The 21,815-nt window shown below is 42.8% G+C and overlaps 1 protein-coding gene across 1 annotated transcript; it reads right to left on the reverse strand.

Annotated features, from left to right (window-relative positions):
- Positions 1 to 572: 572 nt before the first annotated feature.
- On the reverse strand, positions 573 to 21,324 carry LOC109408918 (23 kDa integral membrane protein). Its single transcript, XM_019682304.3, has 3 exons — positions 20,494 to 21,324; positions 1,347 to 1,850; positions 573 to 1,274 (listed from the first exon to the last, which is right to left on the reverse strand). The coding sequence occupies exons 1-3, from the start codon at positions 20,590 to 20,592 to the stop codon at positions 1,128 to 1,130; spliced, it is 750 nt and encodes a 249-aa protein (XP_019537849.2). The 5' UTR covers positions 20,593 to 21,324; the 3' UTR covers positions 573 to 1,127.
- Between the last annotated feature and the right edge of the window lie 491 nt (positions 21,325 to 21,815).

Consider the following 21,815-nt stretch of genomic DNA (forward strand, 5'->3'; position numbering starts at 1 on the left):
CTTATGACAGACAAGTTTATAACATAATATTTTATGGCAATAACATAAAAACAACTGATTATATTATTCAGTTATTTTGCAAAAATAACGCATTTTATTATGCTGTTGTTATTTCCTTCTGCTCGGGCACGGTGAAACATTCAAACGTAACCTATAATACATGCACAAGAAACGTCGACAAATCGGTACATGCGTGCTTGATGGTAATTGACCTACCAGTACAACATGCATATAGTTCAACACCCTCGGTACTGATTTATGACGTCATGAATGTGAATAGAAATAAGTTTGTGCATTTCGCAATTACGATGCCTAGGAAAAGAAACTTCAAGTTCCTATAATAAGAGTCAGTATGGCCGTTCTATGAATAATCCAATTCGTTTATGATTATTGTGAAAGTGCTTTATAGAGTAGTGGGAAAGAAAAATATGCGTAGGGTAACTCGCCAATTGTTGCACACCTTAAAAACTCGCCAATTGTTGCACATCTCATAAGAAAAGCATGGAGTGTGCAACAATTGGCGGTTTACCCTACCTAATACTGAAAAAAGCCAAAGTGAATAATGCGAATGGAAAACTATCAGTTTACTTTATGAGATTTTTTTTATTTGTTATAGGAACAACACTTTTATGTGTTTGTTTATTCAAATATACAGATTTATTATGACTGAATGCAGGATAAATGAAAATTTAAGAGTTCATCGATATTTGATTTGTGCACTATAATGAGGCAGAATTATAATTAACAAGTAATTCATTTATTTCGTTTGTAAATAATCAGCTTCTAATAAGAATCACTGTCGCTGTTTCTACCCTAATAAAATTGTCGTGGTAACTTTATATATCATTCTATGCCATACAAGCTTTCAATATTTAGCTTTTTATATCAAGTGAAAGAATTGTTTAATAATATAAGTTATTTTGCTAAATTTATTTGGGCGCCTGTTTGTAAATGATATTTTGTTTCACACCTGCCTCACTTTGATGGATTTATATATTGGACAGTTATGTAAATTAGAACGGTAGCATCGCTTATAACTTTAAATAAGGTTAATGACTTTCGCTCTAAAAATTAACAATCTAATCAGATTTGATACAAATTAAATCATTAAAAATCTAACTTCAATTTCAGTTTTTGTCTCGTTTGATGGCTGCTGATAGCCAACATGCAAAGATGACGCCCAACAGCTGGAAGGCCGCAATAACGAAGCCCACTGCAATCAGCACTACTGCATTCTTATCGAAATGCTCTTTTAACTTCATCAAGCACCCTTCCTGCGAATGAAAAGAAAACATAATAACGTTATGACCTTGCTCATGCATTTAGACGAACAAATCATCGCTTACCTGATAGTAACGATCCATGAAGAGCGGTGGAGCATTCTTGCAGTCGTTCGTATCGGGGTCAATTAAATCAGGCTTGCAACAACTAGCCGGCATGGTTCTGTTATTATTGTCGTACCAGTCCTTGGGTCCGTCGATTCCGCAGCACATCATCTTCTTGTGGACACTATTCCACGCTACCATGTCTGCTTTGTTGCGCCTGGAAATAGATTTCTCCAGCTGAGACTGCAGGGCATTTTGCAGGTCGGATTTGAAAGCCACTGCTGCGATGGCGACGGCAACTTCTATGAGCAGCACAATCAGAAGGAAAACGGCAAAAGCATTCAGCAGCTTAGGTGACTCTTTTATGGCACCGTAGCACCCGAGAGAGGCCACCAGGAAGACAAAGGTTCCAACCACGATCAATACGACGGGTGGCGCCATCAATTTGTCCTCGACGAAATGTTGGTAGTCATTCACATCGAGCAGCACTATTATACCGGCAATTAGAAGCACCAGCCCCGATACCTGAAACAGAGAAGAGATTTACAACATAAAGTGTTGACGTCAAATAAATCATTCTACACCCGATTCTTGGGGCAGCAGGGACGGATGTCCTGGGGCCTGACGCACCCCCCCGCTTGCGAGTCAGCCGCGTAGTTGCCGGCTAAGAATAGGACTACTAACCCCAATTCAAGGTGTCAAGCGACCCGTGCCGAGGAATGAGTGATCGAGGGGGCGAAAAAGATGCTCGATCTTTAACGGAGCCTGTGGGGCACCTGGGCACCCCCCACAGTAAGCTGTCCCTTACCGCGTTAATGCAGAGCTCTGGCGTGGTGGACATTCTTTCTCGTGCGACTCGTGGGAATCAAATATGAGTAAACAAATTTCGAAATCAAGTGCAACAGGTAGTAGTGGTGCGATCAACCCCTTCGCAAGAAGCGGGTTGATGCGGTCTCCAACAAGGAGAAGCGAGGAGTCAGGTGCTGGAAGCTGCTTACGCAGCTCAAGCGTGGGAGCTCCTGTCCATTCCACGGCAAGCCAGCCGGCGGAGGTTATGGACGGAGCATGGTTGCTGAGGGCCATCAGCCAAGTAGCAGGAAAAGGACGGCCCGCATTGGAGGTAGCTGAGCGGCAGCTTGGCAAAATTATTGACTTCGCGACAACTAAGTCGAATATAAGTAAGGACCTGAAAACGGCCTTGCTTCGGCTTAGAGCGTCAGTTCATGAGGCCAAGCAGGAGCACGCGGTCGCGTTGCTGGCTGCGGCAGCGGCGGAACCCGCAAAGGAGAAAGCGTCTAAGCTTACGCAAACGGAGGCCTTCTCCTTCGCGGGTAGTCCGAAGAGTGTGGAAGCGAATGCTCGTGACAAACGTGACAAGCATTCGCAGAAACGGGCGAGGCAGCCGTCAGGTGAGGAGCTGTCTGGCGGTGCCCGCAAGGCCAGGCGTATAATAACCCCGAAAGCCGGTGGTTATGCCGGAAAGTCGGACCCCAGCCAGGGTTCCCGGAAAGCTGGGAAGGGTGGGCCTGAAAAGGCCGGCCCGTCCCGGTATGATGGGAACAAGGGGTTGCGACCAATGGTGGGCCCTCAGCAGCCACAGAGCAGGGCGATCCAAGGAGAGGACCCTCCTTGGACAAAGGTAGAGCGGAAGAGGAAGAAGAAGGGGAATCCGCAGGCAGAAGTGCAGGTCGCCAAACCAAGGCGTAGGAAGGCAGGTGCCAGGCGCGAAAAAGGTGACGCTATCGTCATCAAGACCGAACAGTCGAAATACTCGGACGTCTTGAAGGCGATGAGGTGCGACGCCAAGCTTGAGGGTCTTGGAGCCGACGTACGCAGTATCAGACGTACTCGTACGGGCGAAATGATCCTGGAGCTTAAGCGCGAGAAGGATCACAAGGGCGCCGCCTACAAGAGGCTGGCAGAAGAGGTCCTTGGTGATGGAGTGGAGGTGAGGGCTCTTACGCATGAGGCGACTCTGAAGGTCAAAGACCTAGACGAGATCACCGAAGCGGAAGAGCTCGTCACGGCACTGCGGCAACAGTGCGATGTTCAGGTGGCCGCCACAGCCGTCAGGCTGCGGAAAGGGCCAGCAGGGACACAGATAGCTCTGGTTCAGCTACCTGTGGCGGACGTTAAAAAGTCCGTTAAAGTAGGGCGGATAAAGGTGGGCTGGTGTGTATGTCACCTGACATTCCACGAGCCACCAGAGGTTTGCTTCAGGTGTCTGGAACCAGGACACAAGTCGTGGGACTGCAAAGGCCCCGACAGGCGCAAACTGTGTAGGCGATGCGGCGCTGAAGGTCATAAGGCCCAAAGCTGCACGAGTCCGCCCATCTGCATGATCTGTACCGGGAAAACCTCGAAAAACAGACATGCGATGGGTGGTCCAGGGTGCCCGGCCTTTAAGAAAGCCGCAGTGAACAACAAATCACAGTGCAGGTAACGCAGCTGAACCTGAACCACTGTGATGCGGCTCAGCAACTGCTTTGTCAGGCAGTTTCTGAGTGGGAGACGGATATCGCCATCATATCGGACCCATACCGAGTACCCGCCGGCAACGGCAACTGGGTCGCGGATGGGACCAGAAAAATGGCGGCGATATGGACGACGGGTAAATACCCCGTTCAGGAGTTGGTGTCTACTACCTATGAGGGCTTCGTGGTCGCCAAAGTAAACGGGGTCTTCTTCTTCTGTAGCTGTTATGCGCCTCCGCGGTGGCCGATCGAGCAGTTCACGCAAATGCTGGACCGCTTAACGACCGTGCTAACAGGGCGAAGGCCGGTGGTAATAGCGGGCGACTTTAATGCCTGGGCCGTGGAATGGGGAAGCCGTTTCACGAACCAGCGGGGTCAGATCCTGCTAGAAACACTGGCCATCTTAGATGTCGACTTGGCTAATGTCGGTACCAAGAGTACCTTTAGTCGAAACGGAGCGGAGTCAATTATTGACGTGACCTTTTGTAGTCCTGGCCTAACAAGTAGTTCGAACTGGAGAGTAGATGATGGCTACACTCACAGCGACCACCTGGCGGTTCGTTACAGTATCGACTACAATAACAGCAGACAGCGGATAGAAGAAGAGGCGGCTAGGCCAAGGCCAAGCCCTCGCAGGTGGAAGACATCATACTTCGACGAAGGGGTATTTAGGGAGGCGCTCCGCCGTGAGCGAAACTTAATCGGTTTAGACGGCGACGAGCTGGTAGCGGTGCTCTCACGTGCGTGTGATGCGACCATGCCTAGGCGAGTCCACCCTAGAAATGGGAGGCCACCGGCTTACTGGTGGACCGACGCGATTGCGGACCTGCGCCACGCCTGCCTACGGGCTAGGCGGCGGATGCAGCGAGCACGATCAGAGGAAGAGCGAAACGAACGGCGGGTGGTGTTCGCCGCTGCAAAAGCCGCGCTTAAGACCGAGATAAGAGCAAGCAAAAAGGCCTGCTTTGAGGGTCTCTGTCAAAGTGCCAATACGAACCCGTGGGGTGACGCCTACAGGATCGTTATGGCCAAGACGAGAGGTGTGATGGCTCCTACAGAGCAATCTCCAGAGATGTTGGAGGGGATCATTGGAGGACTTTTTCCGCGTCATGATCCTAGTCCTTGGCCTCCTTTCGTAGGACAGCCGGGGACTGGGGCTGGCGATGAGGAAAGGGTCACCGATGTGGAACTTGCGGGGATAGCTAAGTCCCTTAGCGTAGGTAAGGCCCCAGGTCCGGACGGAGTTCCGAACCTGGCCTTAAAAGTAGCTATTGCAGAAGCTCCCGAGTTGTTCAGGTCTGCTATGCAGAAATGCCTGGACGAGGGAGTTTTCCCAGAAGCTTGGAAGAGGCAGAGCCTGGTACTATTGCCAAAGGCGGGGAAACCACCCGGAGACCCGTCGGCATATAGACCAATATGCTTGATTGACACGGCGGGGAAGGTGCTCGAAAAGATCATCCTCAATAGAATGTTGCGGTTCACCGAGGGCGAAAATGGTCTTTCGAGTAACCAGTACGGCTTCCGGAAGGGGAGGTCCACCGTAGACGCTATCTTGTCGGTTACAAAAACCGCCGAGAAAGCACTTGAGCCTAAGAGGAGGGGAATTCGCTTTTGCGCGGTAGTGACTCTGGATGTAAGGAATGCGTTTAATAGCGCTAGCTGGTCTGCTATTGCCGATGCGCTCTTGCGTCTGGGGATACCGGAGTACCTGTACAAGATTCTCGGAAGTTACTTTCAGAATCGTGTACTAGTCTACGACACGGAGGTGGGTCGGAAGTGCTTTCACATAACCTCAGGAGTCCCGCAAGGTTCCATCCTGGGTCCGGTGTTATGGAATGTCATGTACGACGAGGTGTTGAGGTTAGAGTATCCAGTGGGAGTGGTGATTGTCGGATTTGCCGACGACATTACGCTCGAAGTCTACGGTGAAACGATCGAGGAGGTAAAGTTGACTACCAACCACTCGATCAAGGTTGTGGAGGCGTGGATGCGGTCCAGGAAACTGGAGCTGGCTCACCACAAGACAGAGGTGACGGTTGTTAACAACCTGAAGTCGGAGCAGCAGACGGAGATCAGTGTAGGAGACTGTACTATCCTGTCAAAGCGCTCCGTCAAACACTTGGGCGTGATGATCGACGATAAGCTTACCTTCGGTAGCCACGTCGATTATGCCTGTAAAAGAGCCTCCACAGCTATTGCGGCACTGTCCCGGATGATGTCCAATAGCTCTGCGGTGTACGCCAGTAAGCGCAAGCTTCTGGCTAGTGTTGCTACATCCATACTTAGGTATGGCGGCCCGGCGTGGGGCACCGCGCTAAGTACTAAATGCTACCGACGGAAGCTGGAAAGTACTTACAGGCTTATGTGCCTGAGGGTTGCGAGCGCGTACCGTACCGTGTCACACGACGCTCTCTGCGTCATTACTGGTATGGTGCCTATCAGCATTCTTATCAGTGAGGACATGGAGTGCTTCGAAATGCGCGGCACAAGAGGCATACGCAGGACTGTCAGGATGGCCTCTATGGTCAAATGGCAGCGCGCGTGGGACAGTTCCACCAAAGGAAGGTGGACCTATAGGTTGATACCGAGGGTAGATAGTTGGATTAATAGGCGCCATGGGGAAGTTACATTCCACCTGACACAGGTCCTTACAGGTCATGGTTGCTTCCGACAGTATCTACACCGTTTCGGGCATGCGGATTCTCCCGAATGCCCAGTGTGCAATGGTTTAGAGGAAACGGCGGAACACGTTTTGTTCGTGTGCCCGCGTTTTCGCACAATGCGTGACCGCATGCTTGCCACATGCGGGGAGGACACAACTCCGGACAACTTGGTCCAGAGGATGTGTAGGGATGAGTTTGGCTGGAACGCCGTTTCAACGGCTATTACCCACATCGTCTGGGAGCTACAGAGGAGGTGGCGCGTGGACTCGGAGAATGGCTAGTCCAGATGCAGTACAAGAGGTGGTCCAGGGGTTCGGAGTCGGCTTCGTAGGTCATACCGGTGCCCTGCGGTCGAGATCGACCCTTACAACGATTAAGTGGCCGCGGAGAGGAAGTCCCGGTAGCGGTGCTGTCGTGGCGTCGGTCTACTGGGTTGGATCCAAGCCCGCGGTTGGAAAGGGGTCCCCGGCAAGGGTCGGGGCAGGTGGAGACCCTGCCGTCAGCAACCTACGGATGCATCTGATAGGGCCTGAAGGGTAGTGATACCCTTCCTTTGCGGGCAGGTCAGATCGGGTTGCATGTGGGCATCAGTTCTTGATGTCCGCTCAGCAGTAGGGCGCGGGCGGGGTTGACTCTGCCCGCCTTCCGAGGACAAAGGGAGTGGCGAGGACCACTCGGGAAACTGGCTAAGCGCCAGCATGCTACCGTGATGGACTCTCCAAAGCGAGTCATCGATGTTCGTTGCTGCAGGCTACGCAGCTAACCTTGTGGGTGCGATGTGCACTAGCCCCTCTCTGAAGCAATACCTTCTTGGTGGTTCCGGAGAGACGTAGGGTTTGGCGACCATAGGAATGGTTTAGTGGGTACGAGGAGAGAGTAGTCCTGGATTTTACTTTTGTTGTAGAAGACGGCCTGTCAGACCTACACTACCCTAACCTTCTGTTAGGGTGTCTGTTGAGCAGATTATCCCCCTATGGTTTAGAAGGAAAAAAAAAAAAAAAAACACCCGATTCTTTTTATTTATTTTTTCTCGATTACTGATCATGTCTTCTTGTGTAAGGTACACCGGGGCAAACAGCGGGTTAACATGATGTTTTCCAATGATGATAAACAGTTCGATCACCGTAACACATAGTTTTTGATACAAACAATCTTGTAGCGAAGGATAAACTTCCAAATTATATTGAAAACTATTTCAAAACTTCGTGTTTCATCTTGCTTCACCCGTTTCAACTTTCCCCGGTGTACCTTACAAATTTTAACGTGAATTTGCTCAAAATCAATCAAGTTATAGCAAAATAAAAATACTCGTACAATAAAAGAATCAAGTGAAATCGCGGAGCGGACCTAGTGTGATGGTTAGAACACTTGACTATCACGCCGAGGACCTGGGATCGAATCCCTTTCCCGACAAACTCACAAAATGTGGGTTCTTCCCAGAGCGTTAATGATTAATCATAAATTTAATCATGATTAATGATTAATGATTAAGATTAATCAAAATCATTAATCATAATCACCAAAAAATCTCATTTAATCATTAATCATTAATCTTAATCACACTGTTTTTGCAATCTAATCATTAATCAGTAATCATAATCATAAGAAAAAACATTAATCAATCATTAATCATTCATCACCAAAAATGATTCATCATATAAAATTTATTATCCAATTTAAATTGGTTCAAATGCTGTTCTAAATAATAGAATTAATGATGACTTTTTTCAAAAAGTCATCATGTTAAACAATAAAAATATTTGAATCATTCCAGTTTTTTGTGATTAATAAATCATGATTAATCATGATTTTTAATCAATGAGCCATTTTTAATCATTAATCATAATCAATAATCACAGATAAAACCAATTTTAATCATTAATCATAATCTTTAATCATCCTGAAAATCAAATTAATCATTAATCATAATCAATAATCACCAAAATTGGAATTTTAATCATCAATGATTAATCATGATTAAAATTTTTGTTAATCATGAACGCTCTGTCTTCTCTTCCTTCGGAAGGGAAGTAAAGCGTGGGTCCCGAGATGAACTAGCCTAGGGCTAAAAATCTCGTTAATATAGATAAAAAAAAAATCAAGTAAAATTGAGTGAGTTTAAAGAATCGAGTAAAAGTAAAGACACACTTCTAAAAAATGTAGCATTTTTTACCGAACGCTCAGAAGTTGAGCTTTCGGTTAAAATTACCGAACGCGACTAGTTGTGCAGAGTTGTTAGAGAAATTTCTAAAGGATTATTGAAAAAATACTTCTGTATTTTTATTTAAATTGAAGTTTATTACTCTTCCTGTTGTTACTGCTAACTAGTTCAGTTGTAAGTAGGGTGTTATAAACGGAAGTTTAAAGTATTTTCGGAATGGATTATTTCTAAAATCTGTTGAACTTAAAGTATGCCTAAAAACTTTTCCAACTAAACATAATGATATGATAAAGTTCCAGGCACAGCAAAAAGGACAAATAGCCAACAACGTCCTGAGCCATCCATTTTTTGTAGGATGTTCTAATGATATAATTGGAGATACTAAGGGATCATATAGACAAAGCTAGCATGTATTAAGCAAGACCATGCTGTAGATGAAGGGTTCGATTCCCCCATTCAGGAAATTTTCGCAAAAGGAAACTTCCTTGACTTCTTTGGGCGTAGATTGTCTTCGTGTATGTCACACGATATACACTTCCAAAATTACCATTGGTAGAGAAAGTTCTAAAACTCATAACTGTAATAGAACACTTAGCTGAGAAGCAGGCTTTATCCCAGTTGGAAAGCTACGCCAAATACCGGAGGACATAAGAGATGAATCATCTGTTGGACTAATCGATGGAAAATCTTACAGTTGTAAACAACCTACAAACGGTTACTGTCCTATTCTACATATCGCTGAAATACACCATCAACTGGTGCCCAATACCAGTAAGCAACTAATGTCCCATCATACAATCATTAGTTTTCTTCTGTGAAGGACATTGCCACCTTTAGAAATAGGAGCACGATGCTTATCTTGACATGTAATTATTGCTCGAACCGTGCGGTGGAGCCGGGTGACCAAAGAAAGGTAATCATACAAATGCGGCAAAAGCCATTGAACTAGTTGTCGTGAAAGTTATCAATAGCTACACGCCAGAAGCTCAGTATACACATAGGTAGCTGCCTGCCGGAGAAAGTGACCGCCGCCGTCATTAGGCCTGTGGATGGGGGTGGTTGTAATAAAGGATTCAAACATTACATGGTTTGTGAATGGTGTCACCCAAGGTGTGCGATTGTTCCTAATGGATGTGAAGTGCGTATGAACTCTGTTGGTCAACAAGCGGATGTAATGCAGGACCAATATATGTCATAGACATGGTTCATTTATAATTGATAGTATCAGTTCAAACATACAAAACTTTGAGCGGCGGCAAACTAGGACATTTATTGATTGCACTCAATTACATACCAAAACAAATGAATCACAATATTATTTTACTATGTATCCAGGGTATACTATGCCGGAATACAAAACAAAGGCCGAGCGTATATTAGGCTGATTGGTATTAAGATGATTTGATATTAGGCAGAATCATTGGGTAAATCGATGTTAGAAAGAACGGGCACTACCTAATAGCTAACCCTAGGGTTAGCGTCAATTCAACCGCAAACTCGAAAGAAAAAACTATTTTTGAAAGAAGACAAAATCTCAAATGAAGTATGCAGTTTGGTCGCTATCCACATTTTAAACTGTGTAATTTGAAAGAACAGGAGGATAACAAAAGGACAAATCCTCTACAGGGTAAACATTTTGATCGTCACATGCTACACGGACAGAAGTTCCGCTAAAAAGATCTACCTTCAATATAAGAAAGAAAACTGTCTGACGAAGCAGATCGAGAGCCAAATAACATTGTGGGTAATTGAGAAGACCAACCTTTTCTAAAAGAGAAAAACATTTCAGAAGCTAGCAGTTGAAGCAACATAACAAGTACAACATTACTTAGTAGGTAATAATTATGGGTTAGTGACCATATTGCCTAATGTCCATTTGGCCTAGTTCTCTTGGTACTAACGACCTTACCCAAATGCACCGTTGATCGCTGTAGAACAAAAACCAGTCACAACTTCTAACTCAAAAGCTTCGCATCAAACAAAATATGAAAATTTCGAAATTTATCCTAAATTTTCGCAAAATATATCCAACACCATCAAAAGCATTTATCTCAGGCTACTAAAATAATACATTCGCAACCATAGCGCGGGAAAAACATGAAATGTTTAAAAATATCGAAGCATTTCAAAGCAGTTTTTTCACAACTTCAAACCAATACAGATGTCCTTCCCACATCTACGAACAAAATCTCCACACCAGCTATTACAGGTCAAGAGATTATTGAAGCAAAGAACACTGAATTAGCTGCGAATGAACAATCCTATACTTTTTCTTGGCTAACGTCATTACTTGGGCAAAGCCTGCTTCTCAGATTAGTGTTTCAGGAGCGAGATTGTAACATAAGGCTGAATTTCAAAAGGCTGAATGTTCAAAAGACTGAATACGAAAGGATGAAATCAAGAAAGTGTAACATAAGGCTGAAAATACAGGAGGCTGAAAATTGAAAAGGCTGAAAATACGAAAATGCATATATTAGTTGTAGCACTTCTTCCTTTTCTTGGAGTAACGCCCAAACTGAGATCGGACTTTGGCATATCGTGTAACATGCACAAAGATACTCAATGCCAAAGGGAGTCAAGAAAAATTTCACAATAAAAAGTTCTTGATCCGAACGCGAATCGTTCGCGTAACCCTCAGCATGGGCCCTAATTTCGAAACTGAGCTTATAGTGAAAAGGCTGATGGTGTATACCAACGAACACAAAAGGGAGCTGATAATATTCATATAGTTAATTTATCTTTCTTTAAACACAAGCTATTCTTTCGAGTCACGTTGTTTTGGGTATTGTTGTAATTACGGCTACTAAAACAATATAATTAGAGATTTTTCCTTTTTGAAATATATGCTATTTTTTTTGAAAACATACTGTCTTAGTAATGTATGCGTTCAAAAATGCATAGCATCATGGTCAGACGCAAAACTTTCCGATTCAGAACATAATTATTGAAGCATGTTCCCCCAAAATGGCTTAGAACTAGGGACGGTAGCACCATAGACTTGCTTCAAGACCTGAAAGTACCGAAGAAAACCATTGAGTTTTGTGTGTCCAAGGGGGTACCGAGGTTCGTTCACAGTCTGTGGACTTGATTGCCGAAAAAATCGCAACCTTGAGGCCGCTGGTAGGACGATCAATCGTCAAGCTCAAGCTAAACTAATGCGAGTACCACGGCCGGGTAATCGACCAACAAGCAATAGCAAAAGCAAATAGATCATAAAATCAATGAATGTATGTTATTATTCCCAATTTGAGTGATCTGTTTGTCTGAGTTGTTAGTGTTGAGGTTGGCTTTTAGGCTGGTGAGTTTGAAAACTAGTCGAATCACTATTTCAGCCTTATGTTATTTCAGCCTTTTGATGCATTCAGCCTTCTGTAATTTCAACCTTTCATGTTTCAGCATTTTGTTTTTACAGCCTTCCGTAATTCAGCCTTTTGTACGTAATCCCAGGAGCACTTCCACAAGTTTCCTCTACCAAGTACCATTTTGCATGAGTGTATCGTGTGGCAGGCATGAAGTTAGACTTTCCTTTCAATTTTCATTATGCAACCTTCTTTTCATTGAAGAGAACACACACCAAGAAAATTTTCTACTCAGTGACTGAGTTGGTCTTACTATTATTATTATTATTATTTATTTTTTAACTAAAAATTTTCGCAGGTTGGTCTTACTCAGAAATCGAAAAATCCTTTGTTTCTTACTCAGTTTCCGTTAAAAGTGGGACAACCCATTGGTAATTGGTTGTCCCACTTTTAGCTGAAACTGAGTAAGAATACAAAGGATTTTTCGATTTCTGAGTGAGACCAACTCAGTCACTGAGTAGAAATTTTTCTCTGTGCATTGAATTAGGCACCGATACTTCAAAAGGGCTCAACTGCATTTCCTTAATTACTACTCCTTCATTGTTTTGTAAGGAAGTGAAATTTCAAATGACAGTCATGCTTTTTTTAAATGTCGGTGCACAATTATTTAGAATTCTTTATCGAATATAATTCTGGAAAACCATAACATAAGTCAAGCTATTTATTGATCACTTATTATATTTTATATACTGAAGCATGCTTACTATGACTGCGTTTCATTTTTTTTTCGTGCCAAACAATATACGCTATATCTTACAAAACAGGTCGCACTCAGAAAACTGCAAAAACAAAAACTCCCAGGACAAAAGAAATCTTGAAGAATTCTTCGTAAAATTCTTTGTTGGATGTTTATAGGATCTTCTGATGTAATCACTTTTGGTAAACTCCCGGAATTACTTTTGAGGACACACCCAGACGCATTTCTATTTAATCCCAGCGATTACGGTTTTTCAGTTACAGTAAACATATCTTACTCTCCATAACAATCACGTTAGATAGTGTATCAACAGTATGTGTTTTGCGTAGAAGAACTGAAATACATGAAGAGCCTTAACAGATACCATCTGTTTATCCATGACGGTCTAACAGTTACTATTCAATATTGTTCCATACAAATAATGTGATTACGTATTATGTAGTCATTTCAGGTCAATTTTATAGAACTGTGAATAAAACACCAGCTTCTGATAACAGCTATAAGAACGCCTTCCAACCAAGTGGGCCACACTAATAGAGGTTTTCAAAGCAAGAAAAAGATCAACAATTAGCCACAATGTTAATTTTTGCTAGAAAAACACAATATTCATACGCCAGTGCGGGAAAAGCAAAACATACCAATGTATTTCATCACCATCACGAAAATAGTACATATTCTTGATAAAATATGAGTCTGTGGTGGTTACTAAGTGAATATTTTATGTGCAAAAAGTTTTACCACAAAAAACGAAATTATAGGAGCAGAAAACTAATGTGTCTCCGAAAATGTGAAGTTAATGAGGAAAATTCAAGCATAAAAAAAAGGAATTGCACACGGGGCTGCTACGCTGATCTGATTTTGTTGCCGCTTATCGTGCACAACCAGAGCTCACCAATACTAATATTCACTCAATAAAGCTGCGGGAGCAAATGAAGAAAAACGCACCTTGTCAAAGACAATTTGTGAAAAGAAGTGGTGTGTGTCTTTTTACAAAGAATTAGTACTCTATAGAAACTTGATTTAAATTCTGACACCCTCAAATTCAAAATTATTAATTTATTCCTATTTTTCATACTCAACAAATTTATGAGATCTGATCTGAAATAAGCGTTTTGACCCGATATCCCTCGTAAAAAGGTAAACATTCCACTTTCACAATTGTGTTGGTGAACATTTTGGCTGGAGTATAAATTTATGCTCCACGTAAGGAGGCACAATCCAACCTGTCAAACTCCATAGAGAAAAAAAAGGATGCCGTCCCCTTGGAATTGCAGATTTCTTCTGCCATTTGCTCAAAAAAAAATCTTCCAAATGTGGGTAGGGTCAAGTGGGGCAAAATGCCATTTTTCAAACTTTCATCGTTTTCAATGATTCATTTCATTTATTTAGTATTACATCAAATTCAAGATAAAACTGAATCAACAATATTTCTCCATAATACACGGTTCGTGGCTGCCGCTCTCCATCCTCGGTCGCGCCCAATGCTCGCCAAGTCGCGTTCCACCTGGTCCGCCCATCGTGCTCTCTGCGCACCACGCCTTCTTGTGCCAACCGGATCAGTTGCAAACACCAGTTTTGCAGGGTTGTTGTCCGGCATTCTTGCAACATGCCCTGCCCACCGTATCCTTCCGGCTTTGGCCACCTTCTGGATGCTGGGTTCGCCGTTAAGTGCAGCGAGCTCGTGGTTCATTCTTCTCCGCCACACACCGTTCTCCTGCACACCGCCGAAGATCGTCCTTAGCACGCGTCGCTCTAAAACTCCGAGTGCTTGCAGGTCCTCCTCGAGCATGGTCCATGTCTCGTGCCCGTAGAGGATTACCGGTCTTATTAGCGTTTTGTACATGGTGCATTTGGTGCGTGGGTGAATCTTTTTCGACCGCAGTTTCTTCTGGAGCCCGTAGTAGGCCCGACTTCCGCTGATGATGCGCCTCCGAATTTCACGGCTCACGTTGTTGTCAGCCGTCAGTAAGGATCCGAGGTAGAATAATTCCTCCACCACCTCGAAAGTATCCCCGTCTATCGTAACATTACTACCCAGACGGATCCGGTCGTTTTCGGTTCCGCCTACCAGCATGTACTTTGTTTTTGAGGCATTCACCACCAGTCCGACCTTTGCTGCTTCGCGTTTCAGGCGGGTGTACAGCTCTGCCACCGTTCCAAATGTTCTTGCAATAATGTCCATGTCGTCCGCAAAGCACACAAATTGACCGGATTTTGTGAAAATCGTTCCTCGGCTGTTGAGCCCGGCTCGTCGCATCACACCTTCCAGAGCGATGTTGAAGAGTAGGCATGAGAGTCCATCACCTTGTCTCAGTCCCCGGCGAGATTCAAATGAACTGGATAGTTCACCCGAAACCCTTACGCAGTTTTGCACACCGTCCATCGTTGCTTTAATCAGTCTAGTCAGCTTCCCAGGAAAGCCGTTTTCGTCCATGATTCTCCTTAGCTCTGCGCGGTCGATACTGTCGTATGCCGCTTTGAAGTCGATGAACAGGTGATGCGTTGGGACCTGGTATTCACGGCATTTCTGGAGGATTTGCCGTACGGTAAAGATCTGGTCCGTTGTCGACCGGCCGTCGATGAAGCCGGCTTGATAACTTCCCACGAACTCATTTGTTTTAGGTGACAGGCGACGGAAGATGATCTGGGATAGCACTTTGTAGGCAGCATTCAAAATAGTGATCGCCCTGAAGTTCTCACATTCCAAATGGTCGCCTTTCTTGTGAATGGGGCAGATTACCCCTTCCTTCCACTCCTCCGGTAGCTGTTCGGTTTCCCAGATCCTGACTATCAGCCGATGCAAACAGGTGGCCAACTTTTCTGGGCCCATCTTGATGAGTTCAGCTGCGATACCATCCTTACCAGCTGCTTTGTTGGTTTTGAGCTGGTGAATGGCATCCTTAACTTCCCTCAGCGTGGGAGTTGGTTCGTTTCCGTCCTCCGCTGTACTGGCGTCGTCGTTTCTTCCGTTGCCGTGGGCTCCCGCGCCTACGTTCTCCACGCCGTTCAGGTGCTGATCGAAGTGCTGCTTCCACCTTTCGATCACCTCACGTCCGTCCGTCAAGAGGCCTCCGTCTTTATCCCTGCAGATTTCGGCTCGCGGCACGAAGCCGTTGCGGGATGCGTTGAGCTTCTGATAGAACTTCCGTGTTTCTTGGGAACGGCACAGCAGTTCCATTTCTTCACACTCCGCTTCTTCCAGGCGGCGCTTTTTCTCCCGAAAGAGGCGGGTCTGCTGTTTCCGCTTTCAATGATAATTAGCCTCATTTGTTAGGCTTCCAAAGTAGTAACAGAAACTAGACAATATTTGCTCGATACTTCAGCAAAAATATTCACAAAACTATTGCATTTTCATCGATTTTCAGCGATTTTAAAAACTGATTCGTAAAACGGAAGTGGCGCAAAACGACCATCTGCCATGGGGTAAGATGCCACTTCATGAAAACATTCAAAAATTACGTCCATCAGTTTCGGGCATTTCCGACTCCTTTTCCCCCCTCTGTCCCGCTTTTTTCGTATACTCAATAAATGGAGTGTTACCCCCCTCCCCGCAAAACGATGATCGTAATATTTGAATAACCCCTAACATGGAAAGCTTAGACATCAACAACCATGCGTCTCCATGTGTGCCTCAATCTCGTTGGAAACACTTGGCTGGTAATAAAATCACCAGAAAACCTTAATTGCAAGCACGAAAAACCGGAAGTTGCCAATTTTCATTGGGAAATCAAAGGATTTTTCGTGGGTTTGGTGGCCTAGCTTCTAGAAGAATGTTTGATGCAAACATATCTTGACACTATTCACCTATAGCAATGATCTAGTCCCATTCAGGAATGATTTTATGAGTTGGGCCATTTTACCCCATCTTGGCATTTTGGGCTTTGTTCCCCTACACGTAAGCTTTCCGTCATGAGCACCAAATTTGCAAGGTATACTTTATTTACTGTCTATGTTCGCATAGTTGACGTAAGCGCCACTGTAGTTTTCAACACACTTTTGAAATTTCAACAATGAACAATGGAAAGTTTAGGATTTTTTCACGTTGACATCTAGCTTGTGGGTCTCCAGTTAGCCAAGTGGTTAAGGCTATGGATCGCCAATCCGGAGACGGCGGGTTTGATTCCCCTTCCGGTCGAGAAAATTTTCTCGACTCCTTGGGCATAGTGTAACTGTGGAAGTGACTAAGTGTGTATATAATATACAAATTCATGCAATGGCAGGCAAAGAAAGCCCTTCAATTAATAACTGTGGAAGTGACTAAGTTGAAGCGAGGCAGACCAAGTCCCAGTGGGGACGTAGAGCCACAAAGAAGAAGAAGAATCTAGTTAGTGGTTAGATTTTGTGCTCCATTGCATAAAACTGGTCACAATTATATGCATGTGATAGATATTAGCTTATGAATGCTACGTCGACTATGCGATCAAGGGCAGTTTTTGTGGAGTTACAAGTCTTCTTTATTACCGCAAAAAGTATTCTTTTCAATGATTATTTCAAAGTAATCAGTATAGGGATGGAAATATTAGACCAATTTTGAAAGTGAATCGCTTTCGTAGCTCATTTTCGGAATTACAGGGGGTTGCCAAAATGTTTGGGATAGGACATTTTTTCTCTCTAACTATGCATCAAAAATTCTCAAATTTTGACTGTTTGTCAACCTAATATATGTGCAATGCATCATTGGTACACATTTGAGCTAGATTGGTTAATCTTTCGCGAAGCTAGAACCGTTCTTGTAAAACACTATTTTTTAGACAACTATTTTTTGAGCTGTCATATCTCGGAGACCAGTGAACCAAATTGAATGAAATTTTGATCAAATGGTTCGAAAACTAAACATTTATTGATATTAATGAGTAGTTTCGTAATTTTGTTGTTATAGTAATACGATGTACGGATTTGTAATAATAACTTTTGCATGTATCTGCCAGTTTGCAGGACATAGTTGCAAGAGCTAGTAATTTATGTATGTATGTAGACTGTTGGAGAAGTTCTTTCATTAAAACAATCAGAATAATAAGGGATGTGCACTAATTACTGACTATAGGTATAAAACTTCGATTAGTTACAGTAATTGTTTTGACTGTAATGTTGTTGATATTGCATTTTTTATTTTTACTTTGGTCGATACACGCAATGAGCTTTGAATGGTTTGTGTTCAAAATTTCATCCATTTATTTTATCGTTTTCAAAAGTTATAGTACTGGCATGCTGTATAAGTTGCTGTACAAAATTCATTTACGCACGTTTAACTGATGAAATTTTGCAAGAAAGAACCTTTGTAGGGTAAGAAATCAAACTTTGAATTAAATAGTCAAATTATAATCTTAATTTGAACCATTTCGAAATTCATTAAAACGACGTACTTTTTAGGCAAATATTGTCCCAAAAAGATGTTAACAGCTTTCCGTAATATAACCTGATAACATGGGCTTTAAAAGCATTGAAAAAAACGTTTTTGTCATGGAAAACAGGCAATTGAAAAATCACTGTGATTTCACCCCATTTCTCCCCAGAGAAAGCACATTTTCGGTGCACTCGTACAGCTCATGCATTGTATCACACGCAATATGTGAACACGTCAAATGAAAGCTTATTTATCGTAGAATTGACCAACCGAATAATATTCCGCATTATTTGTCATAAAATTATCAAATTTAAGGAATTCTTACTTGGAGAATGTTATCTTAAGGACAGACTTGTTAGAATCCCGATATGGCCGCTACAATAGCCGACTTTAGCACCTACTCAAGATTTTGAGGGCACAAATCTCTTTGTAAACAAAACCAGCGCACCTGAGATTCTTATTTTAAGCTTATTACAAGTGAGCAAGAACAGAATAATAAAATGCATTGTTGTTTGAAGCTTGCTTCTTGAGATTTGTGCGTCTGAAGTTTTGATGCACTGTTGAACCGGGATTTAAAGACGTTTGTCCTTAAGTTGAACCATTTGTAATCTTAATTTGAACTAGTAAACGGGGGCGAGCTTCCAGTGTAGGCCGACAGACTGCGCTGGTGGTTGTTTTGTTTACGCTTGGGGGATGAAAAATTCTAAATTTTGTTTCCATGTTCCTGAAGAATTTAGAACGTTCTTAGTTGAAACTCCACTGCCTAATGAAAAATAGTTATGGGAATAAGCAGATCCATGTGTTTTCTATTGTTCAGTACGAGATTGGCTGTTGTGGGAGATGCTCGAGCTGCTGTCGCCAGTAGCCCAGACAGACCGAAAGTGGAGACAGAAAATCCAAACGCTAATTGGCTTCTTTAACGGTGTTGAGATAATTCCATATTATGAATCTGCATGCCAAACTGAGCCGAAATCCAAATTTTCATGAATTTTGGTGCCCGGGAACCTATTTAAAAATCAATTTGAAGTTTGTATGGGAGCGATTTGTCGAATCACCCCTCGTCCCAGTTTGTACTGGGCGAAGCTGTCAAACAGTTGCCCAGCTGTCAAAAGGTGATTTCAAAAATTCTCTTTGAAATTGATTTTAGGTACCAAAATAAAGTCCTAAAAATCTGAAAAAAATTAAAGTGGCTCAGAAAAAGGTGTTCTTTCGTATAAAATAAAAAAATCTATACATTTTTCAAAATTAAAAAACCCAATTGGGTTCGGATATGGAAGAACGTTTTCATCCGTGACCTACCTTCGTCCCATCGGAGCACACTGTACATGTGGATAAACCAAAAAACTCCACATCGCCGACTGCTGTTCAGGATGAGACGTTCAGATGGAGAAGATTGTACGCATTGTGGAACACACGTAGAAACAACGCAGCATAAATTTTTTGCATGTCGACGAGTGAACAATGCGTTCGAACTACTACAGCGAAAACTGATGCAGACCTGTGGGCGGAGGATCGAAGCGATCGAAGCTGATGAGCTACTGCGACCATCGTTAGAACGAATTGGAACAAGAACGAGAACCAAGTTATTGAAGATTTTAGTGAATTATATTTCCTTCATTAATGATTGTAATGGACGGATAGATATCGATGAACTAAATATTACTATTTATGTCGACGTTTAAGTAATTATGTGAATAACTAGAACAAGTCCTGCTTTTCAGCTTGGTGTTCAATTGACTGGGAGTTACCAATTGGGTTCTTTAGGGGTATCCGGATTATTTCATAATCGGATTATCCGCCCAAATATTAGTCGAAATCAAAAATTTAATAATTTTTGAAGTCCGGGAACTATTTTTAAAATGCATTTAAAGTTTGTATGGGGATTTTTTTTTTGATCGGGTCGAACTGTCACTTTATCGATTGAACTATCATTCTATCCACGAAAATTAAAACTGTTTAGTTAATTAAATCATCAAAACAAAGGTATTGGAATCCAATGAAATCACGTTATGCTCAGAAAAATGAGCTCTTTCGATTAGGCTATATAAAATAGCAATATTTTATTCACTAAACAACCTAATTGGGCATTTTTGCATTTGTGTAGCTTGTAGCAAACACAAATATACTCTTGGGCATAGCAAATCAGGGATTTTTTCACTAAAAGCTTCCAGCCTGTTCAGTAACTCAAACTTTCACCATGGCCTTGCTGAAAATCTGCGTGTTTACCGTTCAGCTATATGGGCTACTATTCTTTTACTTACCGAACATTCCAAACTGGCATATTCAATTCAAATATAAGCTTTAGAATTTACATAGGCATCAGTTTAGCATACAGTTAATTGCATTCTTACACAGTCAAGGTTTTAAATTTCTTTTAATTTTAATACAATATCATGATGACATGCAAAGGCCAATGAATAACTGTTCCGATTTAAATTCAAGTGTACATTCTCACGCATTGTGCTCTTACCGCAAATATAAGATTGAAGACAAACAACAAATATTTGATCGTCGTTGTTCCGCAAGAGCCCATCCTGGCTCTGATGTTATCCAAAAATTTTGATTTCATTTTTCAGCTGGATTCAGCACTTGATTCTGAACAGAACTATCCTCAGCTAGCAATCACTTTCACTGATATTTCACAAATCTTTTCTTCCACAGAAATCACTTTTCTTCTCGGGGACCACTTTTCGACAAATCCTTTCAGCTGCCCGGAGCGGACTGAATCAATGTTGGCTGGCGTGCGGTCATTTGAATACACCACCTTTCCATTATATACATATCAGAGGGTTTTCCAGTACATTTATGCTGCCCAGCCAGCACCTAGAATGTCCTGAATAGAAAATACCACCCATCCTCCCGCCTTGTTTTCAGCCATCAACGGCGGGTCAAACACGCTGACCGGTCACTTGATGTGCCACTTTTCCATGTGTTTGCGTGGAGGGTACCATGCGCACGATAACTTCGGAAAAGCTAGAAACCACGCAACCATCGCGGTTTGTGCTTTCATCGAGGAAACTTCCATGGTCCGATAGGGCGCGTTTTGTTTGGGAGCATGCTTGTGGTTGAAACGCTATTTACTTTTGATCTACATTTACGGCCACTTTGGGAGTCCTGCAGCGTAGTGGTAGCTAGTCTAGCTGATGACGAAAGCTTTGTGGTGGATACTTTTACTGAAGTGACTCAAAATGTAGAAATCAGAGGATATTTGTGTACATAAAGAGGCGACAAAACTCACATTATTCAAAAGGTCTAGCTTTGCGACACATAAATCTGGCGGATGAACTTTTTATTTGAACTTGTTAGAAATGGTGGAACGCTGTTTAGCTTAGCCCTTATTACGCAGTATGTGAAGAGGAGGTAATGGTTAAAAAATGTCATAATAAAATGAAAAAAAAAATCTTCAAAAACGGTGTATACAAATCTCGTTATTCATTTTGACCAGCTTTTCTGTAATTTAGAATTTTATCGGTGTTGGTAGGCCTAGATTTGAAGTTCATTTAATGAGGTTGACTATCGTACCATAGATAAACAGAGCAACACAGGCAATATCTCCACCGATCATGCTTTTAACGATCATTTAAATCTTCTGAATTCTATCTGAAACACCAGGTGGTGATAGTGTAAACTGGGCGATAAATTTTTATGAAAATTGTTCCAAGTGTTACGTCTGTTTGTCTGTGGTCCCTCGTCCACGGGTTTTGATGTAAGTCATTTGGTTTTGTTGTTTTGTCTTCTGTCTTTTTTTCGTTTTCCATCTGTTTGTCCTTTCCTTAACGTTGACTTCAGATA

This window comes from Aedes albopictus, chromosome 2 (genome assembly GCF_035046485.1).
Source record: "Aedes albopictus strain Foshan chromosome 2, AalbF5, whole genome shotgun sequence".
Classification (NCBI taxonomy): Eukaryota; Metazoa; Arthropoda; class Insecta; order Diptera; family Culicidae; genus Aedes; species Aedes albopictus.